The sequence below is a fragment of the Mus pahari genome, chromosome 5, assembly GCF_900095145.1.
Source record: "Mus pahari chromosome 5, PAHARI_EIJ_v1.1, whole genome shotgun sequence".
Taxonomy (NCBI): Eukaryota; Metazoa; Chordata; class Mammalia; order Rodentia; family Muridae; genus Mus; species Mus pahari.
The window spans coordinates 58,937,327-58,964,337 of NC_034594.1; the positions used below are offsets into that span (position 1 = coordinate 58,937,327).

A 27,011-nucleotide genomic window follows, 5' to 3' on the forward strand; every position below is an offset into this window, starting at 1 on the left:
TTGGTCAACGCATCTGAAAGTTGGGAAAATAAGCTAAGCTTCCCAACACTTTCATTTAAAGAAGGTTGGAATGATGGTTTGTATTTTCTTTCTTTTTTTTTTTTTTTTTTTTTTTTTTTTTTTTTTTTTTTTTTTTTTTTTTTTTTTTTTTTTTTTTTTTTTTTTTTTTTTTTTGAGGAGCTGAGGGTCTAACTCAGTGCTTAGCAGATGTTAGGCAAACCCTATAGTATTCAGCTACACCTGAAGTCCTCAAAATAATTTAAAAAATCCAATAGAGTCAATTTCACAACTTTAACTAAATGTTGAAAGACACAGAATGCACAAAAAACTGTAAGTACATAGTTTGAAAAACATAGAAATCCTAGTTCTTCATAAGTATTCTTGATTAATATGAAATTGAGCTAACTTTAAACTTGCCTCAGAGCAAAGACTGAATGTGGTGCCAACGTTCACATGATCATTACAAAGGAAAAGAAAGAAAGAAAGAAGAAAGAAAGAAAGAAAGAAAGAAAGAAAGAAAGAAAGAAAGAAGGAAAGAAAGAAAGAAAGAAGGAAGGAAGGAAATTGTGGCAATTACATCCAGTATTCATTATCTTCCTTTCATTGTAATATATAACAATAGTTAAGAAAATTTGAAGGCATCCCCCCCTTTTTTTTTTTGTTTTTAATTCCCTAGCATGACTTAAGTCTCCATGGAGGAATTCTGTCACACGATTTGTGTCTTCCTTACCACCTCTTTAGGAGGCTCTGATGGCAATCTAGGGGTGTGATTTACTGTTTAGAAGCTGAGATAAATGTGCAGTGGAAAGTTCCATTTGGGTGGGCTTCTGCTAACCTGGGTATACACAGAAAAGGAGATGACTCATGCTTTTTGAGGCAAGCCCCATCTCATCCACACAGAATTTTGTGAACCTGGAGCACCAGACAGTCAACACAAGCCAGATTTATATTTACTGAGCAACCATGTTACCAAAAATTGCTTCTTAGATCATGACAGAGTCCCCTGTATCTCTGTGGCTTCAAGTGAGTCACAGAGAAGAAGCCTGCACTACAGTTGTGTTCCCTTTCCTCCTTGCCCTTGGAAACAGCAATACTTAAAAAGTAATAATTTTACCTTTTTTTTTCATCTTTCAAACTATGCTCAGAAGGTACACTTGTAATTCTAACACACACTCTTAAGACAGTCTGGATGTTAGATGAACATTTCTCAGAAGAGGAAACAGAGGTTTAGAGTGATTTAAATAATCTGCACATGAGTGCAGGGAAGACAAAGAGTCAGAATGACCCTGAGGTATCCACCTCACGCGGCCTCCTCTAATTACTTATTTCATTTTCTTGGAGTCTGCTTGCCAAAATGAAAACCACATCTTAGGATAATACTTAAGGATGGATTGGACAGTTCTCTCCTCAGTAGAAGAGAAAGCCTGTGGAAGTAGATATCCCTATCTTAGGCAGACCAAAACCAGGCAGCTGTAGCAGGAAAGTCCCAAGTGCCTTCCACAGAAGAAAGCTAATCACTGGATGACTGATCTTAATTAAATTTGAATGCATTGCTACTGAATGCTGCGGGAAAACACCAGGTCCTTATTGGCTGCTTCTCCCCTGGTGCTCAGTAGCAATACCTTCGAATTCAATTAAGATAATTCATAGAGTGATTAGTTTCATTATACTTCGAGACGCTGGGGACTGTCCACTTGCCAATACTGTATGTGTGGTGGATGTAAGATAGACACATTCTCCTCCTGTGTGTTGTCTCTTTCAGTGGAAACAAAAAGTAAATCCTGTGGAGACTTAACCCACAGCGCTTCTAAACACAGAAAGAGATGTAGCTGGAGAATTATGCTCCCTGGACTGGTCTGAAGGTTGAAACTATTACACATCAAGAGAAGTTTTGAAACAATTACTTTAACAGACTAAAGATAAACAGCTGAGGATGTTGTTATGGAGCTGGTCGAGTGGACTCAGATTTCTCAAAAATGGAGAACAAATTCTGTGGGCAAACCCAGGCCACATGCCCGAGGAACAATGCCAAGGGACATGATTGTTTGAGTTTGCCTTATGCAGATATATACTGCTGAGATAGATGATAAATATATAACACAATGCCATCCTTACAGGCCAGACTGCTAGTGAAAGTTGTCCCTTTTAAATGGTCATCAGACCATTTTAGTATAAAGAAAGCCATGTATATATGTATAGGTGTGTATGTATATGTATATGCATCTGATGTGTGTGATTGAAAGTCAACCCTCTGTTTTTAGACTTGGAAATTTGTATTATTGGTTTTATCAGGTTTTTCCTTTTCTTCTTTCTTTTTCTTTTAAAAAACCCCTTGAAAAGCAGTTCTCGACCAGGCAATCAGTCTTTCCTGTCAAGTACACTTGATGGGAGTTGTTTTCCTGAGCAGCTGCCACCAAGACCTCATAAATAAGAGACAGAGACATTGCTATATGTTTTACAACACACAGAAGAATCCCCACAATAAGGATGTCCAAATCCTAAATGACCATGACTTTGAGGTTGAGGGCACCTGCACCGAAGATGTCAAACAGAACTTTAGAAGACCTGTGAAATGATCAACCTTCTGAAAAGGACCTATTCAATAACATTGCTGCAAACTTTTCCACATCAGTGGAACCTTCCTTGTTACAGGAGGTGCCTTGGCAATTGGCTACGACTAAGTTCTACAGAAGTCTAGATGTGTATCTTTAAGGACATGTGTCCATCCATAAGTTTCCATTCATTTTGCAAGAATAAAAAGGAAGAACCATTTCCATGGTAAAATAAAATCTTTCTGACCCATTATACTCTTCCTTGATTCTGTTGATATAGCTCTTTACCCTTTCCTTCACAGTTTAAATTATTCTTTCTTAGCATGTTTAAGTAAATTAGTGGTGCATGATAAAAATAGAACATCAATGTTTAAAAAAATATAGTTGGAAACAAATAAGTCCTTTGGGGGTCTTAATTCAGGGAACTGCAGACTATGTTCAGAGAAAGACTGAGTGGAGAGTCTCAGCTCACGCTTGGAACCCCTTGTTCAGAAGCTGAGGCAGAAGGATTGCTGGAAGCCCAAAGCAGTCTAGACTCCATAGCAATTGCAGAGCAGCCTAGATGACAGTGTGAGAGTCCAACTCAGAAATATAAATGTCAAACTCAGACCAAAATATAAATCTAAAAGCAAACAAACAGAACCAAGGGAAACAATTTCAGAAATAACAGTATATAAATATTATGATAACATTAGATGAATTTCTATTCCTCTAGTAATGTTCAGATTAAATCCAGTGTCCGTATTTTTCAGTTACATGACATTTGAAAGCAACATGACTTCAAAATAAATATTCAAGTTTTTAAAAATGGCTACTTATGAGCCAAACAGAATCTGCTACTGTCCAGTAACTTGTGGTAGAAGCCTACTCTAAAGCATATCTTTTTTTTTTTTTTTTCAGAGAAAGCATGGGCAATAAGATAAGAAGTCAGCTCAGATACATACAGCACCAGCCTTGTGGATTCCTTCTGGGTTCACTCTCTTCACTGTTCGCCTCCTCTTCCAGAATTCCTTTCCTCGGAAGCTCATCATATGCCTTGAAATCGAGTCATAAAATGCTTGAAAACTACTGAGGTCCTTACACCTTTTCTTTCTGAGGCTTCACTGAGCTGGTTGAACAAATCTCTCCACTCCCCTAAGAAGGGAAGTGCTCACGCTCCATCTATGTAGCTCAACAGAAAGGAAAGGCAAACCCACAAGTCACCACTTCCTGTGAGCAGCTAACTTCCAGCTGTTGAACCGCTGCTCTCATGCAGATGTTCTCTCTAGCCACCTTCTTTAATATAAGACAGCAAGACAGACCACTGAGCATCTGTATGAATGATTCCAAACAGAACTCAGCCTCTGTGTAACCTTTGATATCTAGCACATGGGCAGACCCAGGATAGGATGTGTTAGCAGTCTGCCGACATATCATTTAATATTTTTTCTGGTGTAAGATCTATTTTTATTTTTTGGGCTGGAAAATAGTATTTTATAACTTTTTTTTTCACTCATAGACTCTCTTAAGAACCTATGGACCCACTCACTGGAGTAGCCTCCACTGTTCAGAAACTGCCAAGCCTGGCAGGAATCATAAATCTAGAAATGAATTTGTGGATTTTTCCTAACTATGGAACTCCAGATTTCTGACACACAATTTTAGACAAATAGACAAAGTACCTTATAAGAATCATATAATAATCTCAAGAAACCCTGAAGCAACTTCCTCCATTTCTGATCTTTGCATATGTCTGTCTTCTATTCCTCTTTAGGCACCACAGTTCTGAATCCTAGAGTCCCTCCCATGCCTCAGCTTCTGCAATCTAAAACTAACTCTTTTTTTTGGGGGGGGGGGAGGGCTGGGGCTGTAGCTCTGTGGAAGAGCTCATACAATGTACCCATCTTGAGGAAAAAATATGACTGTGTCATTTCTCTGTCCCTTTTGCTGTTGAACACATCTTTCCTTAAAAGAGAAGCATTACCAAAGTGGATTTGGAGATTTCAGCTGGGCTGAATTCATTCATGGTGACTGCAAAGGTGAGGAAAGCCAATAGCACAGTAGACCCTGACCCATAGGAGGGCACACCAGCATCCTGTGGCATCTTGTCACATTTTAAGTCCTTTTTCAGAAATGTGTTAGAAGACAAAAATAACAAGGACAACAAGCAAGAACCATTGATTAAGACAAGCCAATGGTCCATTTGGAAGAAGTCACTGTCATGTTCATCATGACAACCTTGATTCCATTACGAGTTAAGAATTGGTTAAACACCATTTTTTAAGCATTGTTGGGCTTTATGACATATCCCCTCATTTGAAGAAGCTGTATTGGACAGAAGATACCCTTAGAGTTTGCAGAAGCTTGTGGGAACTGTACAGGGATGTCCTTCTTAAGGAAGGTTTCAGTAATAGTTGCATACCGAGAAGGTGAGCAAGGATGAGGACAGCTGGCATGAACAGGCACCAGGGGCGAGTAGTCAGTATCACTGTCCTTCACTAGGGCGAGAAGTCAGTATCACTGGCCTTCACTAGGGCGAGTAGTCAGTATCACTGGCCTTGACTAATTGCTCACCCCTTTTTAGGTCCTCCTTCTCCTCATTTGTAAAATAGTCATGACATAATCACTATTTTGTAGAAATTATAAGAATAACTGGGGAAATGCTTTAAAAAGTCAATATATTTCCTTGCTTGTTGTATCATAAGCAGTTATTAATTAGCAAAGAGTCTAAAGGGTAGAACTAAACAAAATATTAGGAATATTAGGATAAAAGCCAAGGTTACCTAGAGCCAAGAGTTAAATAGGAGGAGTAGAAAGGATTGAAAATTAACACAGAAATGGATCCATTATGTTTGAATGGCAATATCATGAAAGTTTGTACTTTGTCTGAAAATGATAGTGACTAAGGGATTTGATTTCAAAATATTAATTAAAATGGTATTTTAGGAGGATCGTCCTTTGGCAGCTATAGACTATCCAGAGACCGCAATCCAAGGGTTTGTATCAATCTATCACATCAACTCTGAGGAGCCTATCAAGAAGGACTTAGTAATTAAATAAAAAGTAATTTGAGGAATTAGGTGAGCAAACAGTAGGTTCTGGGTGTTGGCCCAAGGGCTTATACAAACCATGAAGTTAGTTTATTATTATTGCTATTTTCACCCTAGTCTTACATAGGAAGACAGCCAGGTCCGCAGTAACAAAAGTCCCAAGTGGGTTACCAGCATATCTAGCATTGAAATCTACTTGACTGCTGAGTTTGGCTTGCCAGAGAAATAGATCTCACTACAAGGAAATAACAAGAGAGGGCTTCTTTCTTTTCATTGCCTGTTCAATGCTGAATGTTGAGTCAAGGAGACAGGAAGGTACATCTCTAAAATGTGGGGAAGAACCAGGCTGGAGATGGGAAAATGAAAGGCATGTGTTCAACTGAGAGATTACAAAAGTAAATTGAATTTTGCAGACACTAATACGTAGAACCAAGAACATGATCTTACAGTTGTTCTGAACACAGCAGATGGAAGGCAATTCAGAAAATACTGAGATGCCACAGTGATTACCAGCATGGTACAAAACCCAGACTTTCTGACAAGAAGTATATAAAGATGGTTGTGTGACACCTGAGTCCAGGATAGATCCAGGGCCTGGGAAGAGATGTAGCATCAGAGGTAGCTAAAATCAAAATGATGATATTTGCAGATGAATGGGTAGAACTGCAAACAGTCATTCTGACTGAGATATCCTAAACCTAGAAGGACAAACCTCACACATCGTCTCTTGCTTACAAATGTTAGCCTTGAATCTTAAGAAATATGTGTTTTATATGGAATGCCCATTAGAGGTCGTGAAATTAGTTAGGTGTCAAGTTTCTTTCTAGGAAGGTGTATATAAGATGGTGGTATAAATGGTAAAAGGGGAATAACAGAAAAGTAAGGGTTAAATTGGGGCAGGTTCTGGGAGGACAGGGTCTAACAGAGAACATGGAAAGGGATAAGAAGTACTAGAGAAACCTACTACTTTAGAATATATACACATTCTTCCTAAAATATATACACATAAACATATGTGAAAAGGGTTTAAAGGGAATTATCCTATAGTAAGGGGAAGATCCCCTTACTGGGTACCAGAGGTTAACAAATAAAAACTTCAGTTCCAGGAATGGAGTTGTTGACTAGTCATAAAACATGGAGAAATAAAACTGGTATTCACTTGGAGGCTTTATTCCCTACTAGCTAGCTTTCCCAGGGCTAGCAGGTGCTGTGTGGGCTATCCGAGGAGATAAGTAATCACCAGTCTTGCCCAGCTGTGAGCACTGTGAGCACTGTGAGCTACAGAAATGGCTAACCTGGCAGTAAGTCCAGTGGTGCAATCGTGGTACACATATCATGGTTGTAGCCAAACACTTCCTGATTGGATTTAAGGCCTGCTTCACAAGATGGAATCCATAATTGACACTGTGACTGGGTAAGAGATGCTGTGGCTTGACAGCTCATGATCCCTACAGGGAAACCTACTGCTATTGTTCTGTTAAATAGACATAGTATTAAACCACCTTCTAATGAATCGCCATTTTATATCCCTATAATAGTGCATCTGCCAACCTTCATTGGAGAAGCTTGCTTTGCTGTAGTTAACAATTAACATAAAGACCCACAACTGGTCAAGGTTCAGAGAGTAAGAGACTGAGGAATGCTCAGCTCTAAGTGGGACATCTTTATCATATCCCTTGCTCACAATGCTCACAATGCTCAGACATACGGTGGGAGAGGGGGCAGGAAGATTGTAAGAACTCAAGGATGATGACTACAAGAAAATAGTGTTTCTTAGATTCAGAAAGGCAGTTGCCCCTATGAACTCACACTGGGTGTGGTACCATGCATGAGCCAGGGCAGATCAAATCCCAGCATAGCAATTGGAGTTGGCACTAAGTCCTACCCTTAGCTTGGGAGCTATTGGCAGCTAATAGCTGCTAAGAGAAGAATCAGCTTTCCTTAAAGGTATGTATGTCCAGTGGTATGTCCCCCATGCTCCACTGGAAGGCCACATGTCCCAGAGTAAATGGGACTCCAGGGGCTTTTAGAAAAAGAGGATTCAAAAAACAAACAAACAAACAAACAAAAAACGAATAGGTAGGAAAGGTCAGTAGATCTAGACAGAGTTGGGGGAAGTGGTTAATGTGATACAAATACAGTGTATGGATTTCTCAAAGAATTAATAAACATAGATAGAGGTAACTGACATATAGGAAACTCTTGGGGCTATGTGTTCCTCTATATGCATTCAAAGACATACATTCGTCCAGCCAGGAAAAGTACATTTGCAATTCTTAATAGTTGTTTAGAAGTTAAAACAAACGGTCTTAAGCATGTTTTAAAGGAAATTGAATCCTGTATACATGAAGACTTCAGAAATTTGTGGAAATATGCTAGCAATCTGTTTTTGGTTTTTATTGCTCTTGTAAAAGCTTGCCACACACCCAGAGACTGAAATCAACCTCCCCATATCATCTCAGTTTTCAAGAGTGAAAAATCTGAGCACACATGACCTTACTGATCCTTTCTCAGAGCCCTACAGGTCTGAAATCTGGATGCCAGCAGTTCTGTGGCCTCTCTCAAAGCTCCAGGAGAGAATCTGTTTCCGGGTTCATGGAAGGTTGCTGGCAAATTCACCTCTTGACATTGGAGATTTCAAGCTTTGCTCAACCTCTAGAGGCTGCCTGTGACCTTGGGCTAATGGCCCCTTTCTAAGTCAGAAGCAGTTGAACCCCTCATACATTGAGAAGTCCACCGGCTCATGTTCTGCTTCATGTTTCTAACACACTTTCTTCTCTTGTTCTAAGACAGGAAGATGCTTGGGAGTCTAAGGCCTCGTGAAGGAAATCTTGTTCTTTTATGGTAATCCACACAGTTCTTTTATTTTCTGGCCATCTTGTAACCTGTTCTAGTTTCATTTCTGTTGTGATGAAGTACCCTGACCAAAAGCAACACAGGGGAGGAAAGGGTTTGTGTGGCTTTGACTGTAGCCTACAGTCTGTCAGCGAGAGGAAGTCAAGGCAGAACTAAGAGTTAGTCACATCAGTATCCCCAGTCAAATGTAAGAAGAAACAAGTGAGCCCAAGCTGCCTGCTTGCTGCTGCTGCCGCCACAGTTTACCTCTCTCTTACGCAGTTCAGGGTCCTGCCGTGAAATAGCATGCTTAAAATGACTCTTCTCACCTGAATTAACAGCCAAGAAAAATATTCCACAGGTATGCTCACAGGCTAACCTGATCCATGTAAATTTCTCTGTTAGGCTCTTTCCCAGGCTTCCTTTCCTCTTTAATTTTGGCTGTGGCAAACTGACGCTTAAAATGAACCATCACGTAACCTTAACCCATGACTTCAAAAATCTGTCCCAGCAGCCCTGAAAGACTAGTATTTGACTTTCCTTGGGAGACACCTGAAGGCTCTCATCCACCTCAGCTAGCGTCTGACCTTTTGTGTGTTTAACTTTTCAAAGTATTTTTTAAGCTGAAGAATCTAGTGAGAAGGGGGTGTAGGTGAAGAAAACCCCTGGCCTCTGAACATAGTTTCCACTGAGCAGTTAGGTGGGATCCGGGTTTCTGCTGAGCTGAAAATGAGTGCGCGTAAGTGGAAGGTTAGTTTGTAGAGCATTTACTGGAAAAACATCACAATGAAATTAAGGTGAGATCTGTAGGAGTCATGTGCAAAGAAGGGGAATAGGCAGAGAGGAAGTGAAATAACAGGGACCATCAAATGCACGAGCAGACCATAAAGGCAATCAGCTAGAGGAAAAAGGAACATCACTGAGCATTCCTTCACATGCTCAGTGATGTTACGATTTAAAAGGGTCGGTCATGATCGCATCCCATGAGTCAGGCTATCCAATTTGCTAGTGACATCATCACTGAACCTAAACTTGGCACAGCAGCGTGATAATGTCTTATAGATGCCTGCAAATCCACTTCCTGAAAAGGACGAAAATATTTAGAACAACTGAAACCTCGGGGGCTGAAAGTTATATGTTTACACACGAGGCCACACAGGTTTGCAAGGCTGAATCTGAACACGGGTTACCAGCACTTTCACCTGTGGTACCCACCTCTTCTTTATTTGCATCCAATCTGTATTATCATTGTTTGAGCTTTGCAGGACCTACTGATTACTTCCTTAGTGTTGAAGAGGAGCTTATCTTGCATGTATATATATATTTTTTCTGATCTTCCTTTTACCTACTGGGAGCTCACTGCATTGGTTTTTGTTGGTGGCGGTGGTAGTGTTGTTGGGTTTTTATTTTTTTTGTATCACAGAGAAAGCCCAGTCTGGTCCTTGGAGCACCTGCAAGCACTGTCTGCCGTCAAGCAGCACAGTTAGAGGAAACCAAGCAATGAGGAGATACTTCCTCATCCTCGGTGGTCGCACTGGAGCCCTGGCCCAGACAGAAGTTCTATTCCTGTTACCAGCACTCAAGCCTATTCTTCTTGTGTGAAAGTTCAACTTAGCTTCACAGTTCTGAGTTATCAATGACAGCACAGCTTTCTCAACCAAACCTCCCACAAACGATGATGCTTTTAGTGGGCGACGTTGGTAGGATGCAGTGCTGGTAGAATGCCATCTTTTTTCTTTAGTGTAACTCTCCTTCAAATAATATGCTTTTAGGATGAAGTTTTTTGTGCCTTTGAGGAAAATAAAGAGCCCCATGCAGGATGGATCACAAGATAAGAATCTAAGCATATGGTGTGTGCGTGTTGTGTTTCTGTGAATAGTGTACTAGCTCAGTGTGTAGAAAGATCAGTTGTGATGATTTTTGTAATGTGTTCATTGCATTAAAATAGTTTATAGTAACCTATCCAGTTACATTCAGACATTTATCTCATTATAAGGATATTTATTCATATTATGATTTGAATAGAATTCAGCAGGTGAAAATTGAGTCAGGATAGATGGGGTAGGGTTGCAGGATTTTCCCTGTCCAATCACATTAGAGCAGTGGGAGGCTCGTGATTAGACAGGAGAAGGGAGGGAGGCAGAGCTAGGAGGAGAGAGAGAGAGAGAGAGAGAGAGAGAGAGAGAGAGAGAGAGAGAGAGAGAGAACCAGAATGGAGACCGGCATGGTGCTATCAAAAGGTTAGAATAATTAAAGCTTTATCATTATCAATTGGCTCTGAAATTATTGTATTGACATCTTGTAAATTAGGTGTTGAGATGGATAACTGGGGTTGCGTAGGACGTTACATGAAAGCAAGAGGAACTTGGGGGGCCCATCTTAGAGATGGCCTGGTGGGAGCCTTGTGGCCTCGAAGTACTGGTGAGCAAGTGAGATCACCTGGCACAGGGGCTAGCCTCAGAGAGTTGGCAGGCCGTCACTAGCACAGGAATGTGCGGATTCTCTTTTTTAATATTTCCCACAATAGAGTAGAATATAAGGAAGGTAAGAAATTTGTTCCTTAGCAGAGAAGGGATTACATATCCACATTCATGGGCTTTCTCACTGGTCATATATTTCCAGCCTGAGAAAAAAAACATTGTAGCTTTATACATTTTACCTCATATTGCTAAAATGATTATTTTAGAGTTTATTTATCATTAATCTTACAATGTTTTGATGCTTTATTATAAAGAATAGGGGTTGTCATTCTATGGGTAACAACCGTCTTTAGGGAGATATGCATATTTAATTGTGTCCAGTATCAGGCTGGTCTGTTACTGAAAACAGGCACACTCTAGGGCCCAACCATTTGTTGTTATGGAAATAAGAACCTAACTCACACCTATTTGCCTCTATCCTCAGACACCAGGGGTAGCAGCAATGAAATGACAATAACCTCAACAAGACCATGACGTGGGATTAATATGCCTCTGGCTAATATTAACGCCGATAGTTGGCTTGCCATGGTTATCCTGAAAGAACCGGGCTGCTAACTCTTTGCGTAGCTTCTTCTTCCATTTTTATTCCAAAGACAGTACTCTTTTTTTTCCTTCTACAACCTATAATTTTCTTTTAAAAATAATTAGTTGCTAAAATCATGTATTCTGTATATTTATCACCTCCCCCTTCCCTCGTCACCCCATCCTCCCCTTCCTTCCTCCCCCTCCCCTTTTCATCTTGGAAAAGAACCTGAAGCTTCTCCTGAGTTATATGTTTCCTAAAATTTTTTTTATATTCTTTGAGAATTCCATACAATATATTTTGACCATTTTTAGCCACCTCCCCCAACTTTTCTCAGATTCCCACACATTCCTACTTCCCTAATTTCATTTTCATTCTGTCCCTGTCCCTACCTCTGTCTCTGTCTTCTCCTTCTCTATTAAAAGTCTGTCTAGTCCAGTTTGTGTTGGCTGACTACTTCTGGGCATGAGGCCTGCTGTGGAGTGTCACTGATCTATCAGGTATCATTCCACAGAAAAACACTGACTCTCTCTCTCAGAGAAGCAATCAAATGCTAAGAACTCTTCAGCTCGAAGTGGAACGTCATGCCCAGTTCCTCTCCTCTGTGTTGGGATTTTGTCTACATTGAGCTTGTATAGGTCTTGAGCACACTGTCACAGTCTTTATAGGTTCATATTTACACCTGCCCTATTGTATCCTGAAGAACCAATTTTTTCATTGATAATTGGTTTTATCGTATATAATGTGATTTCCACAGTCATTATTAAAGAGTGGGTGACATTCTTCACTGGCTACCAGCTTAGCTGAATCAGTGAGTTCCAGATTCAGTGAGAGGCTTTGTCTCAACATATAAGTTGAAAGCAATTGAAGAAGTCACCTAGAGTTAACCTCTGGTCTCCATAACTGCATGCGCGTGTGTGCTCGTGTACACACACACACACACACACACACACACACACACACACACATACCCCACATGTGTGAGTAGTCAGTATACACATCCACATACCCAAACACTCTCTCACACACAAAGAAAGAAGAGATGTTTGGCTTTAGACCCAGGGACAAGGATCTGAGGTATATATTTTATATATCAAAGCAGACCTGGCCTCCAGGTTCGCCCAGCATCCCTCAGTCCCTACCTGGCATACCCTGCCCCTAATACTGAGCTTTCCAGCCCAAAGGTTGGGATGCCCTTCTCCCACAGGTTCTTCCCTATTTAATCCACACATTCGGCTTTCTTTTTTCTCTTCTCTCTCTGTACTGTGTCCTTTCTCTCTTTCTTCCCCTGCTTCCCATCCACCCTCTTCTTTTTCCCTATGGTGACTTCGATGGCCTCAGTCCTTGGGAAGAAGCTTTTTGATAAACCTGCATCTAATAAAATCTAATCTGGATTGAATTGGCTCATTTCATGGCAGAGAAATAACTTATCAAGAGCCAATAACACATTTTTATACACCCTATTTCATTTACCTGCCCAATTCTTTATGGGAAATAGATTCCAAACAAGTGCAAAATAGTGGATTTATAGTCACCATTTTAATGAGAGCCAAAGAAAATTTCCCATTATATGTACAAATGGAAAGATGCTAAAGAAGTACATTCCTACTTAGGGCCTTAGTAGATGAACCAGTTACCTGTTATACTGAGCATCTTGCTAATGTTCATTACAGATACTGCATAGACGGCACTTTGAGAAACAGTGACCAGGAAATGAGCTCATCCAACAGTGCTTTAGGCCACAATCACCCAGCAGTGTTCCTGTGGAGACCACCTCCCTATACAAATTATTTATTTATGCCAGACTTAAGACTCACTACACAATCAAGTGTTCCCTTTCAAGTGTACTCTCAGTCAGGAAAATTAACAAACCAGTTGCATTGTGCTGTATATTGGGGTGAGTGAGGAGAAACCCCTGGAGTAAAGTCAGCCATAAGAATCTGTGCCTCAGATCTCCCTAGCTGCCTGTTTTATCTGTCACACCCTCCTCTGATTTCATGTCCTCTCCTTTTCATGGATCATTCTTCTGCATTTAACTTAATAAAGGTGGCTATGCTTGTCATGTCTCTCTAAGTTATTATCTAAATAACATTTTCTAAAACTTCATTACTGACATTTGGATGTTTTGGACCAGTTCATTCCAGTCAAGGGGAATCCTGTCTATTGTGGGATGTTTAAGGATGCATCTTTCTGCCCAGGAGCGGCCATTTGCATCTTCCTCCTCTTGCCAATGATACAATTCTCTTCCATTGTGATAGTCTACCATCTCCAGACACAACAGAGCTTCCCTAGGAAGAGAGGCAGCCTATGTGTGCCACATGCTGGAATACAAGACAGTGTTTCTCCGATTAACAGCATTCAGGTTGTGCATCTGGGTGATAGTGGGTAAGTCTCTTTAGATGAACCTTAGTTAGTATCTCTTAAATGCTGAACTGACTCACTTGAAAGAATCTCTGGACTACTGGTCTCCACAACACCTCAAACTACCACTCACCGAGTCTCTGAATTCGTATTTCTGTTTGGGAGCTCTGTATGCCTCTAGTCTTACTGGGAAAAGACTGGAAGCCATTAAAACCTTTGATATGAGATGAGATCTTATGAGACACAAGCTAGACATCTAGGTAAGTTGGATGAAGGATAAAGAGTCAGGATAAAGAAGGGAGCATGGTGTTTGCCACTGTGAGATTACAATGATTATAAATCAGCCTGCTTAAATTGGACGCCCTCTCTCACTTTCTGGATGACTGGATAAGTCACCCTCTAACATGAAGAGGGCCCTGATACCTACCTCACTGGATGTTGAGCATTTAGCACAGTGCCTGGGATTTAAGAACATGTTCAATGAGAAAATGCCTTTGAGGGGGTGGTTTTAATCTGGGTACCTATGGCATGTATTTAGGAAGGGATATAGGAAGGTTCTAGACATCTGTGATCTGACCACTAGAATGCACAGAAGAGGTGGAGACACCAAAAGGATAGCAAGTGCTTTGCATGTGGCAGTGACAGGAACAGAAGTGGAAACAGATGCACTTGGAATAGATACAAATAATGAGATGAAGTGACCGGGCTACCCCTGCACACTCACGCCCTTGATAGCTGACTTCTTTGTGCTCCTTGCCTTTTGCCAACACTGTTATTTCATTTTAAAACCCCCATGATGCACAACTACAAAAGGTTCCAATTATCCCCTTTCAGCAATCTCCCTTCATCCCACACAAAAAGGCTCAAATGCTAAGGAAGAAAGCCACCCTTTAACCAATATCATATGCTGTTTTATCTTTTCATGGTTATTTTCCTGCCTAACCAAGGTCTGGGAATGGCCAGACCAATAAACAGTATGGTCTTTATGCTATGCTGGGTTGTCTACTGGTATACAGCAAGGGGCAACATTATAATTACCAATTTGATGTTGTGAACAGGACAAAGGGAATGACATCTTATTTTCTGTCTTCCCCTAAACTCTTTCCATAACTTCTCAAGGACATGGGCAGGTATTAAAGCACACTGACAAAGGGACATTTAATCTGCTCACTCTGATGCAAGGATGCAATAGATTGGAAAGGAGATTGAGTACTTAGATTACATCCAAAGCTCACTGGCATGATTTAAAGTTGGCGTTCCTCTGACTTTAATTGTCATTCAGGTATGTCTATTCAGAAACCAGCTTTGGGTTTGTGTTTACTTAAGTGTTTCAGAATCCATGGCTACAGAGTGGAGACAGCCTTTGATAAAACACTTCCTTTTAATTCTTTCAGACAGAGTCTATCAGTGGGTCATACCGAATGTTAGGCATAGCTACAGTTCATTCACTTCCGTGCCGAGTGACCTTGGGTAAACAGTTGTCCCCCTGGATGTCTTTGTCCTAAAGCCCTTTTCATGCTTGATAGTCTATATTTTTGTGTTTTTAAGTAACACAACGCTGTTATCTACTTTCAAGTAGATTGATGCCAGAAAAAGAAACATCTTTGTTTTATTTTCTCATTTTTAGTTTCTGTTGATAGCTGGTTAAAAAAAAAAAAAAAAGACAATTTCCAATTAGAAGCCCTCACTGAACATACTCAGTGCCTATGGTATGTCCTCAAAGATGTTACAGCTCATTTAGATGTAAGCAGGTGTCCCTTCTGACACGACACAGGTTTTGATAAGGTTTGTAAATACAACATTGAAAAGAATACTATCCCTATTTTCATATTCAAATTTCTCATATTATCTTGTTGAAATCTGAACATACAGGTTTCTGAAAACAACATGCACAGACACACATGCAGGCACGCACACACACACACACACACACACACACACACAATACACACAATATTCTTACATTCAACTTGAATTCAGTTGAAGAACTGAAGTCAGCATTGGGTCACTGGTGCTTTTGGAAGATGCTTAGTGTTCAGTGCTATCTGCCTTTTCCCTTTGAACTGACTTGTGCCCAATCACTACTTCACTACTTAAGCTTACTGCAGACTTAGGGATCCTGAACCTCCAGTCTACAGAACAGGAAGAAGTTGAGGCAAATGGGAGACTCATGCTCTTTTCCTATTATGGTCATTGGGCATTGATGTTTTCCATAAGTGACACTTCAGACCTTTTACTCCCCCACCCCACCCCCAGCATATCAAAGTGTCCTTACCCTGCTGGACTGTCACCTCTGTAAGTTTATGCTCTGAAAGAAATGACATAAAATCAAAAGCACAGAGGTGATGTGTATCTCAACAGTGTCCTCAATTCTTCACACTTACTCAATTCTGTACACTTGTTCATTGGTGTCTCTGGTTCTATTCCTCTTTCAGCTTCCCAGGGCCTGTCCCTGAACTTTAGCTGCACTCTGAAGGCCAAAAGCATGTCCTGGCTCATTATTACTCTTGACTTAGCTAAGGCCTTTTTAAATTTATTTTTTGCAAATGTTATTAACTTTTTACAACCACTTGTCTACTCCATGAATGAGCACGGGTACTATACTAAATATTTAGAATAGTCAGAAAGATAAAGTTCTTTACCCACACAGAGCCTCAAGGAGATAGTTTCAGAGCTGCTAGGATGGGAAATTTGCATTGCAAAACATTAAAAATTAACCACAAAATAGATGCCTCTATTTTCCTTCAAATGTTCATAGCATTATCATTCAAACCCTCTTCCATGTAGATTTATCATGTAAATGACACTACCTAGACAATAATGTTGGGGACCTGATACTCACTTTCACTTCTTTCCTCATTTGCATATCCCTCATGTACTTTAAATGTTGAAACAATTTTGTTTTAACCATCCCTTCTAATTGTATCAATGGGAGAAAGTTGGGTTTAAGTGCACCATTCCCAATTCAGAAGCTGCAAGCAGCATCCCCTCCTCTCAGGATCTTTGTGTTCCCCCAGTGTGTCTAGAGTTCTCTAAAGTCCTAAGAGTCAGGGATTCACAAAGTCAACTACACTTGGAAACATGAGCCTGAGCGTAGCCAAACAGACCTCCTTGGTGCAAAGCTTGCCATGCAGGAAACAAAATTCCTGGGCGTCTGCGGTATGTGATATTTTCCATGCTTGTTTTTGCACAAATGCTTTGCCTTTAGAATATTCTAGCTATAATCCCTGTGTTTCCCAGGCTGGTCACTAACTCACAACAACCCTCTTGCCTCAACTTTCTGTGGGTTAGTGTTAAAGGCACCAATGTGCCCAGATTGACAACACTCATTCTGTGTCACATAATTTGGAAAACAGGGTTTGCAATGGATACATATAGCAAATGACTGACTTAGATGATTTTAAAATATCTTTGTAAAAGAAGGGGACAGCAACATCTTGATTGCAGGAGTTTAGCAAGGACACAGGATAGATGTCAGGTTGTAAGAGCACTAAGGCATAGGATCTCTTGTTATCAAGACGGTGACTAGGAGACAGACTTCAGGACAACATGGCTGCACCTTTGTAGAATTGGCTTATTCTTTGCCAAGGACTAGCCAAATCACCCATCTCTCCCAGAGTCGTTTTCCATGATAATATGACCAAGTTACTTGTGTACATTAACTAGGGAAATACATCTTTAGATAAATACTTAGAGTGATTTTTTTTTTTTTTTTGGAACTAAGCAAAACACATTATCTGTTGAGATAAGTGGGTTTGAGTTTGTTGGGTCTCTGAAATCTCAGCTTAGTAAGTAAGATAAAACACAGGTGGATTTTTATGGCTGTCTAGTAAGTACTGACTAAGTCAGCAAGAAAAATAATGAATGACTCAGTTTAGTTGCAAACACTGGTCATTGGGTGCTCACTCTCTGTCCTGGGCTCTGCAGTGGCAGCTGTGGTTTCCTCTGGTTTGTAAAACAGATCTCTATCCACATTTTCTGGATCCATTCCTCTGTTGAAGGACATCTGGGTTCTTTCCAGCTTCTGGCTATTATAAGTAAGGCTGCTATGAACACAGTGGAGCATATCCTTGTTATATGACAAAGAAAATGTGGTACATTTACACAATGGAGTACTACTCCGCTATTAAAAATGATGAATTCATGAAATTCTTAGGTAAATGGATGGAACTAGAAAATATCATCCTGAGTGAGGTAACCCAATCACAAAAGAACATACATGGTATTCACTCACTGATAAGTGGATATTAGCCCAAAAGATCGGAATACCCAAGATACAATTCACAGACCACATGAAGCTCAAGAAGAAGGAAGACCAAAGTGTGGATGCTTCTGTCCTTCTTAGAAAGGGGATCAAAAATAATATTAACAGAAAAAAAAGAATAAAACAGGAGAATAAGGAAAAAAAAAAGAAAGGGGAACAAAAATACTCAAGGGAGCAAATATTGAGACAAAGTATAGAGCAGAGACTGAAGGAAAGGCTACCCAGAGACTGTCCCACCTGGGGATTCATCCCATATACAGTCACCAAAACCTGACACTATTGTAGGTGCCAAGAAATGCTTGCTGAAAGGAGCCTGATATAGCTGTCTCCTGAGAGGCCCTGCCAGANTCTGACAAATACAGAGGCGGATGCTTGCAGCCAACCATTGGACTGAGCATGGAGTCTCCAATGGGGTTCCCAAGGGAGGAGTTAGAGAAAGAACTAAAGGAGCTGAAGAGGTTTGCAACCCCATAGGAAGAACAACAATATCAACCAACCAGACCGCCCCCCTCCGCCCCCAGAGCTCCCAGGGACTAAGCCACCAACCAAGGAGTATACATGGCTCCACCTGCAGATATAGCAGAGGATAGCCTTGTCAGGCATCAATGAGAAGAGAGGTCCTTGGTCCTATGAAGGATTGATAGATGCCCCAGTATAAGAGAGTTGAGAGCAGAGAGTCAGGAGTGGTTGGGTGGGTGGAGGAATACCCTCATAGAAGCAGGGGGAGGGACAATAACATAGGGGTTTCTGGGAGGGATCGAAACTGGGAAAGGGGATAATATTTGAAATGTAAATAAAGAAAATACAATTTGGCTGGTTATAGGAAAAAAAACAGATTTCTGAGACTATTTGTTGCTTTTGATGCTTCACTATACAGTCATCTTTGGCCTTTTGCCGATGCATTTAAATTGCCAGCTACATATGGCCACATTCCCTTTTGATTATTTAACAGTCAAGACAGGCTAGTCTGAATAGTTATTTGTGCACTTAACACCCATTGACATCCTTTTGAATTAGACACTGGAGCACATGGTTTTGGAAATTAAAATATAATCCTTAGCCTCATACATACCATCAAAATAATTTTCCACAGACAAAGGCCAAGGGCATTGTAGTGTCTTTCAGGAGGTTAACATTCCTTGACCTTGGATCACTCAATTACAGTGACACTATACTATGACTGTATGTAAGAATGACAAGCAGGTGGCCTGGGACTCACCTCTGTCCCAGACTTGCATTCATCCCACATTTGGAGATGTATGCATTTAAATATTCAGAGACTGTTTTAAATCACGATAGTGCTGGTTACGAGGTTCTCTTCCATTCACTATCTGACCTCACTGATTTCAACCCTGTGACAGGAAAGGTGGGCTGGAGCTATATAGTGGACAGGAACCCTGTTTGATTTGTACTTCTGGGATGGTGTAAAGCTTTGCAATTTATTATTGAGAAAGCTCAGAAAGGTCATATGCAGACTGTAAGCTATGACTTGTGAGCGTTGACTCAAATGTTGATATTACATGTATCTCATAGCCTAAAACACTATGCCAGAAGGGTTATTTTAGCATTCTTTAAAAAGAAACTTGAATTGCACCAATTTTATATAGAAAAAGTCAGAAATATTATTCATAATTATGTATTTTTCTCATAAGGTCACTTATGAGAAGAACACAAACTCTATTTCAATCATGACTTTTGTAGATTTTTAAAAAAATGAACAGAATCCATTTTTTTAAACAAGCCAAGAGAAATGCTACTTTTAGAACTATAGAATGCATTATTAATAGACCACTGCAGCTTCTAGTGAATGCAATTACTTACTATCTATGGCAAAGTTGAACTAATTGATTAACATTACTCCATCACAATGCAGCAGGGACAACAGACATTCTGACGCCTTCAGATATTTGACCAACATGTCCAAGTGCTTAGTCTGGGCATCATCTGCTGTCTGAGCTCTCCTTTCCTCCAAATTGTTGTCAAAGCTATTTCTGAAGGCCTTACATTTCTCTGATAGATATGAAAGCATTTAGAAAATACATATAGATGGTACCTTCTAGGAGTCATGGCCTGCTTAGTTTTACTTGTTAAAAGATGCAATCTTATTTGATAACACACTGCTCCAAATATATTAAATAAGTGCAACCACTTTCCTTATGAACTACTAATTCATATGAGGCCAAATATTTAGATTAATGGAACTACAAATTATTTAGTGTAATTCTTAAGGGAAAAAGCACAGATAGAAATGATGCCATAATAATATTGCTGGATAAACAAGACCTGAACGAGGCCAACACCAATGGGCATGCTAATGTAGAACTATCCCTAGAAAAAGAACTATATGTAACTAATGTCTACTAAAAGAGGAATAGACCCTTAATTTGTTACTCAATACAAAATGGCTAGTTTTGAAATCATATACGTATGAGCCACACTGCATAGATTCACAAGGCTGTCTTTATTTTTATGCGTATGTATATACATCACAGCAAAACTCATAGAAAAAGAAACCATGGATTTGAGAAGGATTGAGAGGGTTGAAAGTAGGGAAGGTAAGGAGGAAATGATATAATCATATTTTAATTAAAAATAAAGAAATAAGTCATGTGATGGTGGTGTACTCCTTTAATCTAAGGTTGGGGAGGCAGAGGTAGGAAGATATCTGTGAGTTCGACACCAGGCAGATTTAGAAGTGGTTTCAGGACAACCAGGGCTACACAGAGAAAGCCTGCGTTGAAAAACAAACAAACAAACAAACAAACATTAAAATGAAAGCACCCTTGTCAAAGATCAAGTGACCATAGGTGTGTGGATTCATTTCTGGATCTTCAATTCTATTCCATTGATCGACTTGTCTGTCACTGTGCCAGTACCATGCAGTTTTTATCACAATTGCTCTGTAGTACAGCTTAAGGTCAGGCATGGTGATTCCACCAGAGGTTCTTTTATTGTTGAGAATGGTTTTTGCTATCCTAGGTTTTTTATTATTCCAGATGAATTTGCCAATCGCCCTTTCTAACTCTGTGAAGAATTGGGTTGGAATTTTGATGGGGATTGCATTGAATCTGTACTGGGCATATACCCAGAAGATCTTCCAACTGGTAATAAGGACACTTGCTCCACTATGTTCATAGCAGCCTTATTTATAATAGCCAGAAGCTNGAAAGAACCCAGATGTCCCTCAATAGAGGAATGGATACAGAAACTGTGGTACATTTACACAATGGAGTACTACTCAGCCATTAAAAACAATGAATTTACGAAATTCTTGGGCAAATGGATGTATTTGGAGGATATCATCCTTAGTGAGGTAACCCAATCACAAAAGAAGTCACTAGATATGTACTCACTGATAAGCGGATATTAGCCCAGAATCTTGGAATATCCAAGACACATTATGGTAAACAGAAGAAAATCAAGAAGGATGACCATTTGTGGATACTTCATTCCTCCTTAGAATAAGGAACATAACTCTCATGAAAGGTTATAGGTACAGAGACAAAATTTAGAGCTAAGATGAAAGGATGGACTATCCAGAGAGTACCCCATTCGGGAGTCCATCCCATCATCAGCCACCAAACCTAGATACTAATGCTCATGCCAGCAAGATACTGCTGAAGGGACCCTGATATTGCGGCTTCTTGAGGCTATGCCAGTGCCTGGTCAACACCGAAATGGATGCTCACAGCCAGCTATTGGATGGAACACAGGGTCCCCAATGGAGGAACTAGAGAAAGTACCCAAGTACCTGAAGGGGGCTGCAACCCTGTAGGTGGAACAACAACAGGAACTAACCAGTACCCCCGGGGTTTGTGTTTCTGGCTGCATATGTAGCAGAAGATGACCTAATCGGCCATCAGTGGGAATAGAGGCTCCTTGGTCTTCCAAACTCTATATGACCTAGCACAAGGCAAGGCCTGGGCCAAGTAGTGGGAGTGGGTGGGTAGGGGAACAGAGGTGGGGGGAGGAGTATGGGAAACTTTCGGGATAGCATTTGAAATGTAAATAAAGAAAATAATAATAAAAAAGGAAAAAAAATGAAAGCAAAGTGGGAGGTTTGTTTATGTTTCACTTCCATTTTCTAGAAATCATCATTTCTCATTTTCCCCTTCTATTGAAAATAGATTCTTTGCTCATATAATACACCCTGATTATGATTTCCCTTCCCTATATTCCTCCCAGTTCCTCCCCTCTGGATCCACTTGCTTTCTGTCCTCATTAGAAGAGAAAAAGCTTCTAAGAACCTAGTGAAGCATGAAAAAATACATTTAATATGAAGAGGCAAAACCTGTTGTATGGAAGTTGTACATGGCAACCCGACTGAAGGAAAAGAGCCCCAGGAGCAGACTCAAGAGTTGGAGCCCCGCTATTTCTTTGTTTCTTCCTTCTCAGATTCATGGTTTTGTTTTTTTTAAACAATGCTTTATACCTCAGAGGAAAATAATTAATTTTAAGGATGGTAAAAGAAATACTAAGAGTAGAAAAGGTATAGTGTGAGATATAACAGTTTCTTTGAGCCTATGCTGTGGTAATTGCTGGGTTTATGGCCAATTATATTTGAGAAAGGCTATGAATTAATAAGGGTAAGTCTACCATTGCCAATTAGCTCAGGGTTATAAAGTTAAATACCTCATTTAGAGACCATATATTCTGAATAAAATAGAAAAAGAACAGTTTTCCATCCGAACTTATTCTTGATAGAAGAGACAGAAATTATACATACCTTTGGAAAAACCATATGCCTAAATATGACTACTAATAGCTAAGATCTTGCAAAGAAACTGCTTACTGGACACAAAATACCAGGTGCTAATGGGCAAAGCTCAGACTTTCCACTAATTTTGCCAAGGGAAAAGATGTACATTTTTTGTATATCTATATAATCTCCGTAAGAACTAAACATTTAAGGTTTCTCACCTCATAGCAAGACATTAGGTACAACATACTTTAAATTTTGTTTTATAATGAAGCATCTGAAATTGCTATTGTATATGCTAATTATAACACAATATACACTAGTGGCTATAACAGAACTTCTGGCCAAGTTATAACAGGAAATTAAGCTTAGAAGCAGCTGTGTCCAAACTTATCATATCACAGTCACTTTAATTTTATAAGTATAAAAATATTCCCTTAGTATCATTTAAATTATTTTTATAAAAAGGAAACGAGATTAGAGAGATGGCTCAGTGGTTAGCAGCACATCTGCACATGGTTCTACACACTCATTCAGACACACAGACATTTAAATAACTCAAAAGAGAATATAGTTTCTATAAAGCAGCAATAATGGCTACTCTAGGGAATCTGAGGGAAGTGGTTGGAGTGAGCTGCCTCAAAGGCATATTTTATATTTTATTATAAAATTAACATTTTAATACAGTAATTCTCCTTTCAAAGCTTTTAAAAATTGTCTCTCTTTTTTTTTGTATTTTATTTACCTATTTTATGTATACAAATGTCTTGTTGCATATCTACTGTATTTGCCTGGCCAGAAGAAGATGTCAGATTCCCTGGAACTGGAGTTAAAGGTGGGTGTGAGCCAGCATTTTGGTGCTAGGAAGCCAGGTCCTCTGGAAGACAAGCCAATGCTGAGCCATCTCACCAGCTCCTGCTCTTGTATTTTAATAAGGATTAAAACGAGCAATACATGAGGCTTTATGCATTATGATTTTTTTCCTATGCTTTTGCAAATTCTGCTTTCTGAAACTTCCTATGTCTTTTATGAACACAGCTCAGTGAAATCACAGCTGAATTCTGCATTGAGAATGGGAATCTAAGCTTGTGAAGTGGAGAGAGTGACCAAACCACTGACAAAATAAAATAAGATAAATTGGGACCATGATTTTGATTTTGTGTGTACATGGCAGCCTTTTCTCAAAAACCAAGCAAGTGAAAAAAATCATCAAGGAGAAAGCAGCTAAGAACAATTCAGTTAGCATTCTTTCTGACCAAATCAAGTTGCATGCAGTATTTTCTAATCTGTAGGAAATATAGGTAGTTGAACCTTCGGAATCATAACAATACACAAAAACATTAATCTCTGCACAGACAAATGAAGGCAGGGAAGGGCTGGAGCTAGCTAACGAAGGGAACAGATGGCTTTTCCCATGTACATCTGACTCCACTTCATCATCATCAGGCCAATGGCAGTGGAATCCCCATGCAGCTACACAGCACACATATGAGAAGATTAAGGCCATGCATTTGGATACAAATTAAGCTGAAAGACTCAAAGGAATGAACAAGTCTTGAATGTTTGACTGCAAAACAGCCACAGTTATATTTGCAACTAAACATCACACTTAAAGCAGATGCAGAAGGGGAAACTCAAGGGAACTCTCCTGACTACGGTGAAGGGCTGTGGAGAAGCAGGCATCTTCTGGGAATCGAAGGCAATGCCCACTGCTAGCTCTGTATTTCTCCCTCATCACAAGTGGAAATTGGGCTCTTTGCTTTTGTGCAGAATGATATAGAAATGCTAGTTGTACAGAGGATCAGGCAGCCTCTGGAAGGTGGCAACAGATGTCTTTTTTAAAAAAATACTTCTGGGTTTGCTCAGTGATAATCATTCTATACACCTGATTCATCTGTCCATCTTCACCATTAAGGCAGTCTTGATGATCCGTATTAATTTTAATCACAGCTATAGCAAACGGCTCTTCCCCTAAGAACACCTGTAGGCATCTGATGGTGAATGTTGAGGGTTCTAGACGTTTTTAGTGCCTTGTTATGAACCAATGCATATCTTGTAACTCTTTTATGGTGCAAAATGAGATGTTTGATGATAATGTTTTATTTCCCATTTCCCCCCAAAATCAATACTCTGAGATATCTATTAGTTCATATGCCCACAGTTCAAAACAATCATCTTCAATTCCCATAACAACAGTACTATTGCTATTTACAGATCTGATATCTTTCACTTAACTTCCTGAACCAAATGAAAGAAAGGGATTGATATAAGATCAGCTCAAAACTCAACAGTCTTTAAAGACATGAGCAACACTTTAACAAAAGTTGGCAGTCACAGTGAAAAGAAAGAGTGGGAGAACAATATGGACAGGAATGTCACATTGTCTCTGAGTACTACTAGGGCACATTTTGTTTAAAGCGAGCCTTATGACAGAATACTTTAATAACTGAAGGCCCTGTGGTATTATTCCTCAGTGTGCCTCCTCCTTGCTCAGCAGGTCTCTTCCTGATCTACATGTCTCCTTGTTTCCAAGTTCTGCCTTTGCCTGATTTCTTAAATTTGTTTTCAGTTGGAGACCATAATTTGGTTTACTGGTATGCTGGTTAGTTTTAAGTCAACTTGACATACAAACTAGTTATCTTCAAGGAGGGAACCTCAATTGAGAACATGCGTTCATGAGATCCAGCTGCAAGGCATTTTCTTAATTAGAGATTGATGTGGGGGTTCTCTTTTGGATAACTCATTTACTTATTGAGTCTCTAACTTGACATTCTAGTTTCTTAAACAGTGAGAAATGGCATGCTACATTCTGAGGACTCTTCCCAAATACCATACAGCCCATTATGGGTGGTGCCATCCCTGGGCTTGTGGTCCTGGGTTCTGTAAGAAAGCAGGTTGAGAAAGTCAGGAGGAGCAGGCCAATAAGCAACCCCCCTCCATGGCCTCTGCATCAGCTCCTGCCTCTAGGCTCCTGCCCCATTTGAGTTTCTGTCCTGACTTCTTTGATGAGGAACAGAGATATGGAAGTATAAGCCAAAGAAACCCTTTCCTTCCCAATTTGCCTTTTTGTCCTGGTGTTTTGTAACAGTAATAGAAACCCAAAGTAAGACAGCTGCCATTTTCACTGAGTTTTTTTTTTTTTTTTTTTTTTTTTTTGGACAACTCCCTTACTTAATAAAGTTTCAAACTTAACATTCTAATTTCTTAAACAGTAGGATATGGCATGCTCCTGAGAACTATTCCAAAAAAAACATCTAGACCATGCTTCAGCCTAGAGTGGTCATTATTTTAATTTCTATAGCTGGGCACAGTGGATATTCAGTTTTTGAGTATAACAAAGGGTAGCCCTGGGTAATCTAGACAGTGAACTGGGCTTTTCACCCTGGACATCTTAAACAGCAGCATTCTAAGGAGTCATTTTTGTGTCTCAATTCAAGACACAGAGGTTCAGAGAATGCAGGGACCGAGCTTAGAGTCCCACATTTTCCGAACGGCAAGCAAAATGGCCATGTTATTAGACCATCTAGTTTCTGTTCAGGAACTTTGAGATTCTGTGTTCTGTCAGGCCACAGAGCGACAAGTCTGTTCCCCAAACAGAAATCTGAAGGCAGTTAATATGAAGAAATGACAAAGAAGTAATTTACCTTCTAAGCCCTTCATCCTGTCTGTCACGGGCCCCCAGGATCCCGACTGTTGTCTGCTGGAGCTAGTCGTTGTTTATAGCTGCCATTGCTGTTTAACTCCACAGATTAACTTCAATGCCTTTTCTGTTATTTAGTCCTTGAGAAAAAGTCAAGAGACTGACTTGGAGCAGGAGTCCTTTGTGTACAGAAAGGCAGAATTGGCTTTCATCCCCTCAAATGGATTTAGTCCTCAGATAATCAGAAACTGGCTATTACTTGCTCACTCCTGAAATGATTATCACTATGGCACTCTGTAGCTAGCATTTATGTTGTTCAGGTTGAAATTATGCATGAACTCTGGAACTGGAGCCCACTGTCTCTGAGCTGAAGGGTGAGGACTAGTATGTATTTTTAAAAAAAATGTGAGTCTCTTGGTTTTCAGAACTGATCATACAACCTAATTTTGGCACCAAATGTTAGAAAACCACCAACATACCAATTTATCTCTTTGATCTTGAACTTTCTTTTCTAGCAAGGTGACTGGAATCTCTAATCTCAAATTCTTAACATTTTGCTATTCTATACAGTCCTCATTGGAAATTTTTTGTGAACTAAAAGCCTCAGGCATCTTGCAGTACTGGGCAG

The 27,011-nt window shown here is 39.9% G+C and overlaps 1 protein-coding gene across 14 annotated transcripts in view; it reads right to left on the reverse strand.

Moving 5' to 3' along the window:
* The window catches only part of Dock10 (dedicator of cytokinesis 10), a 243,697-nt gene that overhangs the window by 159,371 nt on the left and 57,315 nt on the right, over positions 1–27,011 (reverse strand). The window contains exon 1 of one of the 14 annotated variants that reach the window (XM_021197704.1): positions 3,497–3,740. The exons of 12 other annotated variants lie outside the window; for them this stretch is intronic. In XM_021197704.1, coding sequence (XP_021053363.1) covers positions 3,497–3,583 — 87 coding nt within the window. In that variant the 5' untranslated portion in view covers positions 3,584–3,740. Of the gene's footprint in view, positions 1–3,496; positions 3,741–27,011 lie in introns of those variants that run through there. One more of the 14 variants, XM_029538338.1, reaches the window with a different exon arrangement.